At 53.4% G+C, this 12,835-nt stretch overlaps 1 protein-coding gene across 12 annotated transcripts in view; it reads left to right on the plus strand.

Moving 5' to 3' along the window:
• Positions 1–12,835, plus strand: part of otofa (otoferlin a) — a 532,520-nt gene that overhangs the window by 498,740 nt on the left and 20,945 nt on the right. For all 12 annotated transcript variants that reach the window (XM_072498930.1, XM_072498920.1, XM_072498925.1 and 9 more), the window contains one exon: positions 11,907–12,085. In XM_072498930.1, the coding sequence (XP_072355031.1) occupies positions 11,907–12,085 (179 nt within the window). The remainder of the gene's footprint in view (positions 1–11,906; positions 12,086–12,835) is intronic.

Below are 12,835 nucleotides of genomic sequence, written 5' to 3' on the forward strand. Positions count from 1 at the left end.
GTCCGGTCACAGGCAGTCATGTGCCAGAGACACCTGGACATTGCAGCAGCGCTCCAGAGCTTGACCCAGTCACAACTGGTCATGACTGCTGGTGTTGAGGGTATTGACCTGGCACTGGCTAACCTGAGACAGTCACAGAAGGACCTGGCTCAGACCCTGAGTGATGTGCCATGGTCCCAGAGAGACCTGATTCAGTCCCAGAGAGACGTGGCACAGTCCCAGAAGGAGGTGGCACAATCCAAGAGGGAGGTTGCCCTGTCCCTGTGCTCCACAAACACAAGCATTGAGACTCTGATCGAGACGAGAGTGGCACTCCAGGACTGGCTGCGGCAGGTGACAGCAGAGCCCCTGAAGCTCACTCCTGGGGGAGGAGGAGGTGACTCCCGCAGGAGAGTTGCCACAACACTGCAGCAGCTCTACCTGTCCCTGGTGAATCCGATGGGTAGTGGGCAGAACAATGTGGCACCATGCCAACTGTGGCACCCAGGATGGGCCCAGTCGCTCCAGCTGATGGCTGCCAAAGGAACCCAGGTCCCAGGGTGAGAAACGCAGCAGGCTGCCTCCGCTTCTGATGTACCGTCTGGGGGACCCATTAGAGGAGCGTTGGGGCACATAAGGTTCGAAAGATCGTCACCAGTTAAGTTAGCACAGGTGAAGCACATAGGTTAGTGATAGAGGCTAGGGCACAATAAACACCTGTTCATTGACGTCCTGACCTGTCTCGGTCCTCTGAAGGAAGTGAGGAATGGGCTGGCGGGGAGTGGGAGGCAGAGGTGTGGGATGCGGGTGCTGGTGGTCACAGACCAGGGGCGGGATTCTCCGACCCCCCACTGTGTCGGAGAATCGCCGGGGGCTGGTGTGAATCCAACCCCCGCCGTGTCCCGAATTCTCCGCCACCAGAGATTCGGCAGGGGCGGGAATCGCGTCGGCCGGCAGGCCCACCCCCAGCAATTCTCGCTGTCAACCCTCGCCCGCCGCCGTGGATTAAACCTCCTTTTGAACGGCGGGACAAGGTGGCGCGGGCAGGCTCCGGGGTCCTGGGGGGGGGCGCGGGGCGATCTGGCCCCGGGGTATGCCCCCACGGTGGCCTGGCCCTCAATCGGGGCCCACCGATCCGCGGGCGGGCCTGTGCCGGGGGGGCACTCTTTTCCTTCCGCCTTCGCCATGGTCTTCACTATGGCGGAGGCGGAAGAGACCCCCTCCCCTGCGCATGCGCGGGGATGGCGTGAGCGGCCGCTGAGGCTCCCGCGCATGCGTCGCCCGGCGAAGGCCTTTCCCGCCAGCCAGCGATGCAGAAACCACTCCTGCGCGGACCTAGCCCCTCAAGGTGAGGGCTTGGCCCCTAAAGGTGCGGAGATTCCGCACCTTTGGGGCGGCCCGATGCCGGAGTGGATCCCGCCACTCCATTACGCCGGAACCCCCCGTCCCGCCGGGTAGGGGAGAATCCCGCCCCAGGTCTCACTGAGCAGTCTGAGGCCACCCCCATGGTCGTCCTCGGGGGCAGCAAGAGACGGGGCCAGATATGTAGGGGCACCATGTGGTAGTGCCTACCCGCTCTGTAACTCACCATCGCACACCGCCCCCGTGGAATAGCCATCACGCATGCAGGAATCACCCGGGCGGATGGTGGAAAGTGCTACCGTGGGCAGGAGTCAGATCTCGTCAAACAATGCGGAGCACCAGAGCTCATCGCTGAGAGGTTTGTCATAATCCTCCATCCCATTGGCCAGACCCACTGATATTGTCAACCCAGGGCCAGCACCCTGTAATGAAGTAGGTGGGAAGCACAGAGAGGGGAGGTGCGGGTGCGATTGGGGGCGGGGGGTGGGGGGTGGGGGGGGGGGGGGGAGTGCAGGGAGCGGGGAGACAGGGGAGAGGTTGGTTGGCCGGGTTTGGGGGGGGGGGGGTTGGTGTGTGCGGGGGGGGATGGGTCATTCGGGCTTCTGGTGGACAGGCCCCCTCGTCGGCGAACCTGGAGACAATAAGATTGTCTCGTGCTCACCAACCCTAGCGCACACATTGTGCGGCTTTCTGTGGCTGCCCCGGGCCCATATCCTGGCCCTCCTCCACATCACCCTCGTCGGATTAGGCCTGACGTTCCTCCTTCTCTTACAGCATGTCACTCCTCTGCTGTACAATGTTGTGGAGGATGCAGGAGGCCACCACGACAGGGGAAACTACTAGGGCTGTACTGGAGAGCCCCTCCAGAGCAGTCCAGGCACTTGAACCGCATCTTCAAGATGCCAATGTACTGCTCGCTCACACCTCTGGTTGCAACCTGGGCATCATTGTAGTGGTTCTCTGCTTTGGTCTGTGGCATCCCGATAGGTGTCATCAACCACGACCACAGCGGATAACCCCTCTCACCCGGGAGAGTGCCTCGAATGTGTCGGGCATCATCAATAGCACGAAGGGGAAGAGGCCGTGCACGCTGCCTGGGTATCGGCCGCAGACGTGCATGATGTGCTGGTGGTCACACACCAACTGCACATTGAGTGAGTGGAATGCTTTCCGGTTTGTGAAGGGAACCCCCTTCATGCAGCGGTGCTCATAGGGGGACATGCATCTTGTCGATCACCCCCTGCGACATCCCAGGGATGGTGGTAAATCCCGCTGTCCGGGCAATTGGTGTGCTCGGTCCATATCCAGGTGGATGTATTGCATCTTCCAGGCATACGGGGCTTCCGTAACAGCGCGGATGCACCTGTGCACGGAGGTTTGATAGATCCCATACAGGTCTCCACTCAGCGCCTGGAAGGACCCCGTTTCAAAGAAGTTCAGGGCGATCGTAACCTTGGCGGCCACCGGGAGAGGGTGACCTCCCCCATACCCCCACGGTTCCAGATGCACCATGATCGGCACAGTTGTCTCACAATCTCCTTACTCAGCCGCAGTCGTCTGGCACACTCAATCAGGCAGTTCCTCATACGACGGACACTGTCGATACACCCGAGACCTGATGCACTGCCTCCGTCCCACCGCCTCCTCAACCTTTTGGGCATCACCACCGCCTGGCTCCTGCTCCTCTAGAGCAGGCTCCTGTTCTGCAGGGGTGAGGTGTGGAGAGCCGCGTGCCAGGGAGGGTCCCTCAGCAGCTCCTGCTCATGCAGCCTCAGTGCATCCGCAAGAGCAACGGCGGCTGGCAGATACCAACCACTCCTGGCTTGATACCAAACTCCATTTTCTGCAGGGGGTAAAGGGCAGACATGTTAGCATGGTGAGTACCCATCCCCAGCCAGGTCCAACAGGCTGCCTTGCACTACAGCCCCTTCCCACGCATGTCCCCTACTCCTCCATTTCCCACGACCCCCCCCCCCCCCCCCCCCCCCGGCCGTTCCCCCTACATTTTGCCCTCCCCACCACACCCCTGCCCCCACCGGAGATCCTCTGACCCCACCACCTACCCCTGCCAGCAGGGGTACCAGTGGCTTGCACTACCCATGCCAGCGGTACGCTCTGTGGCCCTTGTCCTGCTGTAGGCTGTGCGATACCTCACCAGCAGGGTGGCACCAGGTTGTTGGGTGGGGGAGGGGCAGGTGGACTCAGTGTGCCACCGGCTGGTGCCATGCTTGGTGGCATGCATGCAGGCAGTGCCCATAGGTGGGGCTTGGCCAGGGTGTTGACACTTGTTGGAACGGTAGTTGCAGTGTGCTGTGGGTCCTGGGGCAAAGTAGGCAGACAGTGCTTAGTGACAGCCGGTGGCCCTGTGCGGTGAGATAGCTGAGGGTATCACTGGAAATGTCGTCTGCCATGAGTGGCAGCGTGCCAGGGAGTGTGCTGACGCCCACGTTACATGAGTCCATCGGTCAAGGCACGCTCCACAGCTCGCTTGCTGCCCTGAAGTGGGGCATCGTCTCGGATGGGTGCACTGGGGAGTGCCAACATCTGGGCTATTCCCATCCTGTTGATGGGTCAGAGGTGGTCTGCGGGCTCCTAGGGGAGTGCCTTGGTTTGCAGGAGGAGGCACTCATACTGCTATCACACTCTGCACATCTATGGGAAATTGTGAGAGTCAATGGGGTGCACAGGCTGCGGCAATGCCAGTCTGTGCCCTGGCACCCAGTCCCAGGTGGACTCCTCGACCCCATGGCCCATCTCCTGGCTGCCCCCATCAATCCACCTGGTCCTGGCAGAGGCTCCTCTCACCAGCGGAACAACTGGCAGGTCACTATTGCGCCTTTGGTAGCTTGGCTTATTGGTCACGGTGCCCGTTTCCCAATTTTAAATACCACAGGTGAACCACACCGTTGTCACTTCCGCCTGGCAGAGGTGGAACATGGCGGAAGGCTGGAGAATACCGGGTCAGGATAGTCATATTCTGATGGACGTTACTGTACAATTTGCATGCCCACGCCTGTGCATGTCATGGAACACATTCACGCCGCTATCAAGCATAGCATTCCGTTGGGCGCCCGGCTCACCTCTATTTTCGGCTGATGCACAATTGTCCGCCCAAGCGATTCTCAGCACTTCAAAACTATGGAATTTGTATCCCGTCTTCACTTCCAATCTTACAACTTAAGGCTTTTAAAGCCCAACTTTGTGTCACGTCATCATTGTTTCTTATTTTAATCCCATTGCCTTTTCTGTTTTATTGAACATTGAAATTATTTATTTTCAAAATGGACCCTTGTCTTTCAGTTAGGTTTCTTAACAATTAAAATGCTGCATGCAGTGCGGTATCGAACCAATGGAGGTCTTGAAGCTGCCAGTGTTAATCTCTGGCCTGTACAGAGTTAGTCCAACCAGTGTGGCACTGGGGTTGTTGCAGATGGTTCCATCTCCCCTGGACAGGGAACCATGATGGTAAAGCTGATTTGATGGGGAATGGAAGCATTGCAAGGGGCAGAATTTAATCTGAGTGCAATCAGATGAACATTGTACACTGTTGTAGTTTTTCCTGTGGCTGGTTTACGCTGAAGTCCTGATCATGGCTACATTTTACAGTGCTTGAGTGCCAAGGTATCCAGAATCTTAACATCAGGAACAGGAAGATCACACCCTCAAACCTGCTACATTAACACTGTACATAGGGTTGACAAGCCTCCAGGAATATCCTGAAAAATCACTGAAGATAAAAGTGTATGCTTTCATTTTATTTGAATACTTTAGTTCAGAGACTGTTGGAGATGGGAAAAATCAGCCTGTTTGACTGGGTGGGGTGACTGGAGTCTGGAGCTCCAGGTATACATGCACGCAGAGTAGAAAACATTCGTTGCTGATGCTGCAAAAATATTGTAGCTACTTTACCAGGTTTCTAAACATGGTTTGTCATAGTGATGCATAGTTCCCTCCTTTACATCAATGAGATTTTGCTTCAAAATTGATTTGGATTGGATTGGATTTGTTTATTGTCATGTGTACCAAGGTGCAGTGAAAATTATTTTTCTGCTATCAGCTCAACAGATTATTAAAGGAAACAAAAGAAAATACATAATAGGACAATGCAAGGTACACAATGTAACTACATAACACCGGCATCGGGTGAAGCATAGAGGGGTGTAGTGTTATTCAAGTCAATCCATAAGAGGGTCATTGAGAAGTCTGGTAACATTGGGGAAGAAGCTGTTTTTGAGTCTGTTTGTCGGTGTTCTCGGACTTTTGTATCTCCTGCCCAATGGAAGAAGTTGGAAAAGTGAGTAGGCTGAGTGGGAGGGGTCTTTGATTATGTTGTCCGCTTTCCCAAGGCAGCGGGAGGTGTAGATGGAGTCAGTGGTTGGGAGGTAGGTTCATGTGATGGACTGGGTGGTGTTCCCGACTCTCTGAAGTTTCTTGCGGTCCTGGGCCGAGCAGTTGCCATACCAGGCTGTGATGCAGCCAGATAGGATGCTTTCTGTGGTGCATCTGGAAAAGTTGGTAAGAGTTCATGTGGACATGCCGAATTTCCTTAGTTTCCTGAGGAAGTATAGGCGCTGTTCTGCTTTCTTGGTGGCTTTGAGCGTCTTGGGCGTTTAAATGGCTTTGAAAAATCAGTTGCCACTGTAAGGCTTTTCCCAGCAGCCATCAGCCAGAAGCCCATACTCTGGAATAGTCCTGCATTTGCCACATGTTCAGTCGCTGCTTGGCTCCTTTAATTAAAGTCACTATTTATGACAAGTTGGTGCCTCATTTCTATGGCTCAGTGGCAGGAGAAAAAAAATCTCAGACTTCAGAATCTGCTTAAGATTGACAGTCTTGGGGACTTCCGGGTGCGGCGATGACCAGCTAAGTCGCACGTTTCGGCACCTCCCGTTTTAACGGACTTTTGGGCTCTTATTGGGAGCCCCAACGGCAATTTTCGAAGGCTAAACCCACTGTGAGGCGACATAGAAGGGAATCCCCCGGATGTGAATGGACAGAAGAGATAATAGTGGCCAGATTGCGGAGGATCCTCTGGAGCAGCGGCAAAGAAGGGAAGTGAGAAGCAAGATGGCGGCGGAGGGAGGCCAGTTGGTATGGGGCCTGGAACAGCAGGAGTTCCTCCGGCGATGTGTGGAGGAGCTCAAGAAGGAGGTGCTGGCACCGATGCTGCAGGCGATTGAGGGGTTAAAGGAGGCGCAGAAGACCCAAGAGATGGAGCTCCGTGGAGTGAAGGCAAAAGCTACCGAAAATTAGGACGAGATACAGGGCTTGGTGGTGAAGACGGAGACGCACGAGGCACTGCATAAGAGGTGAATGGAGAGACTGGAAGCCCTGGAAAATAGCTCGAGGAGGAAGAACTTAAGAATCTTGGATCTTCCCGAAGGGGCAGAGGGAGCGGACGTTGGGGCGTATGTGAGCACGATGCTCCATACCTTAATGGGAGCTGAGGCCCCGACGGGCCCCCTGGGAGTGGAGGGAGCGTATCAAGTCCTCGTGAGAAGACCAAAGGCAGGAGAAATACCTCGAGCAATAGTGGTGAGGTTCCACCGCTACAAGGACAGGGAGATGGTCCTGAGATGGGCGAAAAAGACACGGAGCAGCAGGTGGGAGAACGCGGTGATCCGTGTGTATCAGGATTGGAGTGCGGAGGTGGCGAGAAGGAGGGCGAGTTTCAATCGGGCCAAGGCGGTGCTCCACAAGAGGAAAGTGAAGTTCGGAATGTTGCAGCCGGCAAGACTGTGGGTTACACACCAGGGTAAACACCACTACTTCGAGACGGCAGAAGAGGCGTGGACATTTATTGAAGAGGAGAAGTTGGACTAGATTGGAGAAAGAGTGTTTGAAATGAAGTAGTGAGGTGGTGGCAAGGGACTGTGAATCAGATGGGGGAAAATGTTCTTTCCCCTCGAAGGGGGGGGACACGAAGAAATGTGGGCGCCGGTGGGGAAGGGGAGGGGGAAGGAGAGAGGGAGCTGCGCCATCGGGCGGGGCCGAGAGGGAAGCGCGGGCTTTGTTCCCGCGTTATGGAAATTGTGGCAGGAAAAGGGGGCGCAGGAAGGTGGGGGCCTCACATAATGGGAGGCTAAGGGTAAACGGGGGAAGCCGAGGTCAGCCAGAGTTTGCTGACTTCCGGAAGCAATATGGGGGGTGCAACTAAGCTAGAGAGGGATCTAGCAGGGGGCGGGGGGTGGGGGGTTAACTGGGTTGCTGCTGCTAAGGGGAAGGGGGAGCTGTTACGGGATGGGATGGTCGGGACGGGAGGGCGCCGTCGGGGGGATAAGCGGGTGCGTGGGAACCGGGTGAGGAGCTGGTCTAAAAAAGGGGATAGCTAGTCGACGAGGGGGGGGGGGGTAAAGAGCCCCCCAACCCGGTTGATCACGTGGAACGTGAGAGGGTTGAACGGGCCGATTAAGAGGGCAAGGGTACTTGCGCACCTAAAGAAGCTAAAGGCAGACGTGGTCATGCTTCAGGAGACGCACCTGAAACTGGCGGATCAGGTCAGATTCAGAAAAGGATGGGTGGGACAGGTATTCCACTCGGGCTTGGATGCGAAAAATAGAGGGGTGGCAATACTGGTGGGGAAACGGGTATTGTTTGAGGCGAAGACCATAGTGGCGGACAGTGGGGGTAGATACGCGATGGTGAGTGGCAGATTGCAAGGTGTAGGCGATGGTGCTGGTGAATGTATATGCCCCGAACTGGGATGACGCAAACTTTATGAAGCGTATGTTGGGGCGCATCCCGGACCTGGAGATGGGAAAGTTGGTAATGGGGGGGGGAACTTCAACACGGTGCTGGACCCAGGGCTGGACCGGTCCAGATCTAGGACCGGGAGGAGGCCGGCAGCGGCCAAGGTGCTTAAGGGCTTTATGGAGCAGATGGGAGGAGTGGATCCCTGGAGATTTACTAGGCCAAGGAGTAAAGAGTTTTCCTTCTTCTCCCATGTCCACAAAGTGTACTCCCGGATAGACTTCTTTGTCCTGGGAAGGGCGCTGATCGCGAAGGTGGCAGGAACGGAGTATTCGGCTATAGCCATTTCAGATCATGCCCCACATTGGGTAGATCTGGAAGTAGGAGAGGAAAAGGAACAGCGCCCACTCTGGAGATTAGATATGGGACTGTTGGCGGACGAGGGGGTATGTGTAAGGGTGAGGGGATGTATTGAAAGGTACCTAGAGATTAATGATGACGGAGAGGTCCAGGTGGGAGTGGTCTGGGAGGCGCTGAAGGCGGTGGTTAGAGGGGAGCTGATCTCCATAAGGGCCCATAAGGGGAAACGAGGGTAAAGAAAGGGAGAGATTGTTGAGGGAGATTTTGAGGGTGGATAGGCAATATGCGGAGGCTCCAGATGAAGGGCTATACAGGGAAAGACGGAGATTGCACACGGACTTTGACTTGTTGACCACTGGTAAGGCGGAGGCACAATGGAGGAAGGCACAGGGAGTGCAGTATGAATATGGAGAGAAGGCGAGCCGGCTGCTGGCCCAACAACTTAGGAAGAGGGGGGCGGCGAGAGAGATCGGAGGGGTTAGAGACGAGGAGGGAAAGATGGAACGGGGAGCGGAGAGGGTGAATGGGGTGTTTAAGGTATTTTACGAGAGGCTATATAAGGCTCAAACCCCGAAAGGGAAAGAGGGAATGATGCGTTTCCTAGACCAGCTGGAGTTCCCGAAGGTTGAGGAACAGGAGATGACAGGACTGGGAGCGCAGATTGAGGTGGAGGAGGTGGTAAAAGGAATTGGGAACATACAGGCAGGGAAGGCCACGGGACCGGATGGGTTCCCGGTGGAGTTCTATAGGAAATACATGGACCTGCTGGCCCCACTTCTGACGAGAACCTTCAATGAGGCTAGGGAAAGGGGGACACTACCCCCGACGATGTCGGAGGCGACGATATCGCTGATCCTGAAAAGAGACAAAGACCCGCTGCAGTGCGGGTCATACAGGCCTATTTCCCTATTGAACGTAGATGCCAAGCTTTTGGCCAAGGTGATGGCGACGAGGATAGAGGACTGTGTCCCTGGGGTGGTGCATGATGATCAAACGGGGTTTGTTAAAGGGAGGCAATTGAATGCTAATATACGGAGGCTGCTGGGGGTGATGCCCCCACCGGAGGGGGAGGCGGAGATAGTGGTGGCGATGGATGCAGAGAAAGCATTTGATAGAGTGGAGTGGGACTACCTGTGGGAAGTACTGAGGAGATTTGGATTTGGAGAGGGGTTCATTTGATGGGTTCAGCTCCTGTACAGGGCCCCGGTGGCAAGTGTGATTACAAATAGGCAACGATCTGACCACTTCCGACTATATAGGGGTACAAGACAGGGATGTCCCCTGTCCCCGTTACTGTTTGCGTTGGCAATTGAGCCACTGGCCATAGCGCTGAGGGGCTCTAGGAAGTGGAGGGGGGTACTTAGAGGAGGAGAAGAGCATCGGGTGTCATTATACGCGGATGATTTGTTGTTGTATGTCGCGGACCCAGTGGAGGGGATGCCTGAGATAATGCAGACACTCAGGGAGTTTGGAGAATTTTCAGGATATAAATTGAATATGGGGAAAAGTGAACTGTTTGTGATGCACCCCGGGGAACAGGGCAGGGGAATAGATGATTTACCGTTGAGGAGGGTAACAAGGGATTTCCGGTATTTAGGGATCCAGGTGGCCAGGAACTGGGGAACCTTGCATAAGCTTAACTTGGCACGACTGGTAGAGCAGATGGAAGAGGACTTTAGGAGGTGGGACATGGCGCCCCTGTCATTGGCGGGCAGGGTGTAGGCGGTTAAAATGGTGGTCCTTCCGAGGTTTCTTTTTGTGTTCCAGTGCCTCCCTGTACTGATTACAAAGGCCTTTTTTAAGAAGGTGGACAAGAGTATTATGAGCTTTGTGTGGGCTGGAAAGACCCCAAGAGTAAAGAGGGGGTTCCTGCAGCGCAGTAGGGACAAAGGGGGACTGGCACTGCCGAGTCTAAGTGATTATTATTGGGCCGCCAACGTGTCAATGATATGTAAGTGGATGAGGGAAGGGGAAGGAGCGGCGTGGAAAAGACTGGAGATGGCGTCCTGTAGGGGAACTAGCCTAAAAGCACTGGCGACGGCGCCGTTACCGTTCTCCCCGAAAAAATACACCACAAACCCAGTGGTGGTGGCAACTCTGAAAATTTGGGGGCAGTGGAGACGACAGAAGGGAGTGACGGGTGCCTCAGTGTGGTCCCCGATAAGGAACTACCATAGGTTCGTCCCGGGAAGGATAGATGGGGGATTTAAATCTTGGCAGCGAGCAGGAATTGCGAAATTAAAGGACTTGTTCTTAGACGGGACATTCGCGAGTCTGGGAGCACTGACAGAAAAATATGGGTTGCCACCTGGGAATGCATTTCGCTATATGCAAGTGAGGGCATTTGTGAGGCAACAGGTGAGGGAATTTCCGCAGCTCCCGCCGCAAGAGATCCAGGACAGAGTGATTTCGGGGGCATGGGTGGGTGATGGTAGGGTGTCAGATATATATAGGGAAATGAGAGACGAGGGGGAGACGATGGTAGAGGAGCTGAAGGGAAAATGGGAGGAGGAGCTGGGGGAAGAGATTGAGGAGGGGCTGTGGGCAGATGCCCTAAGTAGGGTAAACTCTTCGTCCTCGTGTGCCAGGCTCAGCCTGATACAATTCAAGGTTCTACACAGGACGCATATGACTGGAGCAAGGCTGAGTAGATTTTTTGGAGTGGAGGATAGGTGCAGGAGATGCGCGGGAAGCCCGGCGAACCACACCCACATGTTCTGGTCATGTCCGGTATTGCATGGGTTCTGGGTGGGTGTGGCAAAAGTGATTTCAAAGGTGGTGGGGGTCCGGGTCGAACCAGGCTGGGGGTTGGCTATATTTGGGGTTGCAGATGAGCCGGGAGCGCAGGAGGCGAGAGAGGCCGATGTTTTGGCCTTTGCGTCCCTAGTAGCCCGGCGCAGGATTCTACTTATGTGGAAAGAAGCTAAACCCCCGGCGTGGAGGACTGAATAAACGACATGGCAGGATTCATAAAATTGGAGCGGATAAAGTACGCACTAAGAGGTTCAGCTCAAGGGTCGGTGGCAACCGTTCCTCGACTATCTCGCAGAGCGATAAGGGAAAATAGGAAAGGTAGCAGCAGCAACACAGGGGGGAGGGGGGGGGGGTGGGGAGGACTCATTTGGGTCCTCAGGGGTTTTATGTGTGTGTTTATATATTAGTTATTTATATTAGATTTTACGAAGTTACTATTTTAGTTACTATTTCTGTTGTTTCTTGTTTTGTTGTTGGCAGTTGCCGTTAGTTAGCATATTATTTATTTTAAAAACGATCAATGTATATATTATTACAAAGTTGTAAAATGGGAAATTTTTGTTTTTGTTTGATCGAAAAACTTTAATACAATATGTATTTTTTAAAAAGATTGACAGTCTTGGCCCACCAGAAACCTGGTAATGTTCTTCACAAAGTCATTCAACAACGCTACTTATACTGTTTAAAAAGAGGTATTTTTTTGGCTAGGCAATTTTCCTTAACACGGCTGTTACTTCTGTCACTGTTCATTTTCCTGGCAGGGGCGATTGAATTGGATCTCAACAGGTTTACACGTGGAGCGAAAACTGCCAAGCTGTGCACAATTGAAATGGCGACAGATGAAGCTGCTTTTCCCATGGTCTCTATTTTTAAACAGAAAAGGGTGAAAGGCTGGTGGCCATTTGTGGCAAGAAATGAAAATGATGAAATGGAGCTGACAGTAAGAAATTAATCTTTATGAATTTTAAACAGATTTCATCTCTTGTAAAAAAAAAAGATGGCCGCATTGGCACTACGGAATCCAAATATTTCAACGCGGGTGGGTAGAACAAAATCGATCAGGGTGGATTTTGTGGTCAGTGGAAAACCATTGCTTGTCACTGACCTCGCGACCACTGATCTCTGCAGCATGGATTTCCCCTTTCCTCACATCCATTTCCATCAGGTGGAACGTCAGAATGTTATCAAGCAGGATAAGTGGCCAATTATATTGAAGTATTATAGCAAACCAGTAAATAAATCCCTCTGAATCCCTTTACTTTTAATTTGAGTGAAATAAGTGTTTGGTTCAAACACCATTGGACTAAGGTAATAAAGATGTACATAATGAAGATATTTTAAAAATATACATATTTTAAAACACTTCGGCCTCAATTTGCGCAATAATGGAGAGAGTCTCCAACTTCTCCAAAACAGCGCCAGAGGTCTGCTTCCAGAAGTCCTACCCCAACGCCCAGCATCTGCCATTTCCGCTGGGGCAAGAGGGAGGGGGAAGGCAGCTGCACATTTTATTTTTTTAAATATATTTTTTTATTCTCCTTTTTCACATTTTCTCCCAAATTTATACCCAACAATAAACAATAATCAGTAACGAATGCAATGTCAATCCCCATATCAATAACAATCCCATCCTCCCACCAAACCCCAAACATTGGCCTGCATGTTAACATAAACAAATGACAAAAAGGAA

Source organism: Scyliorhinus torazame, chromosome 4 (assembly GCF_047496885.1).
Source record: "Scyliorhinus torazame isolate Kashiwa2021f chromosome 4, sScyTor2.1, whole genome shotgun sequence".
NCBI classification, from domain to species: Eukaryota; Metazoa; Chordata; class Chondrichthyes; order Carcharhiniformes; family Scyliorhinidae; genus Scyliorhinus; species Scyliorhinus torazame.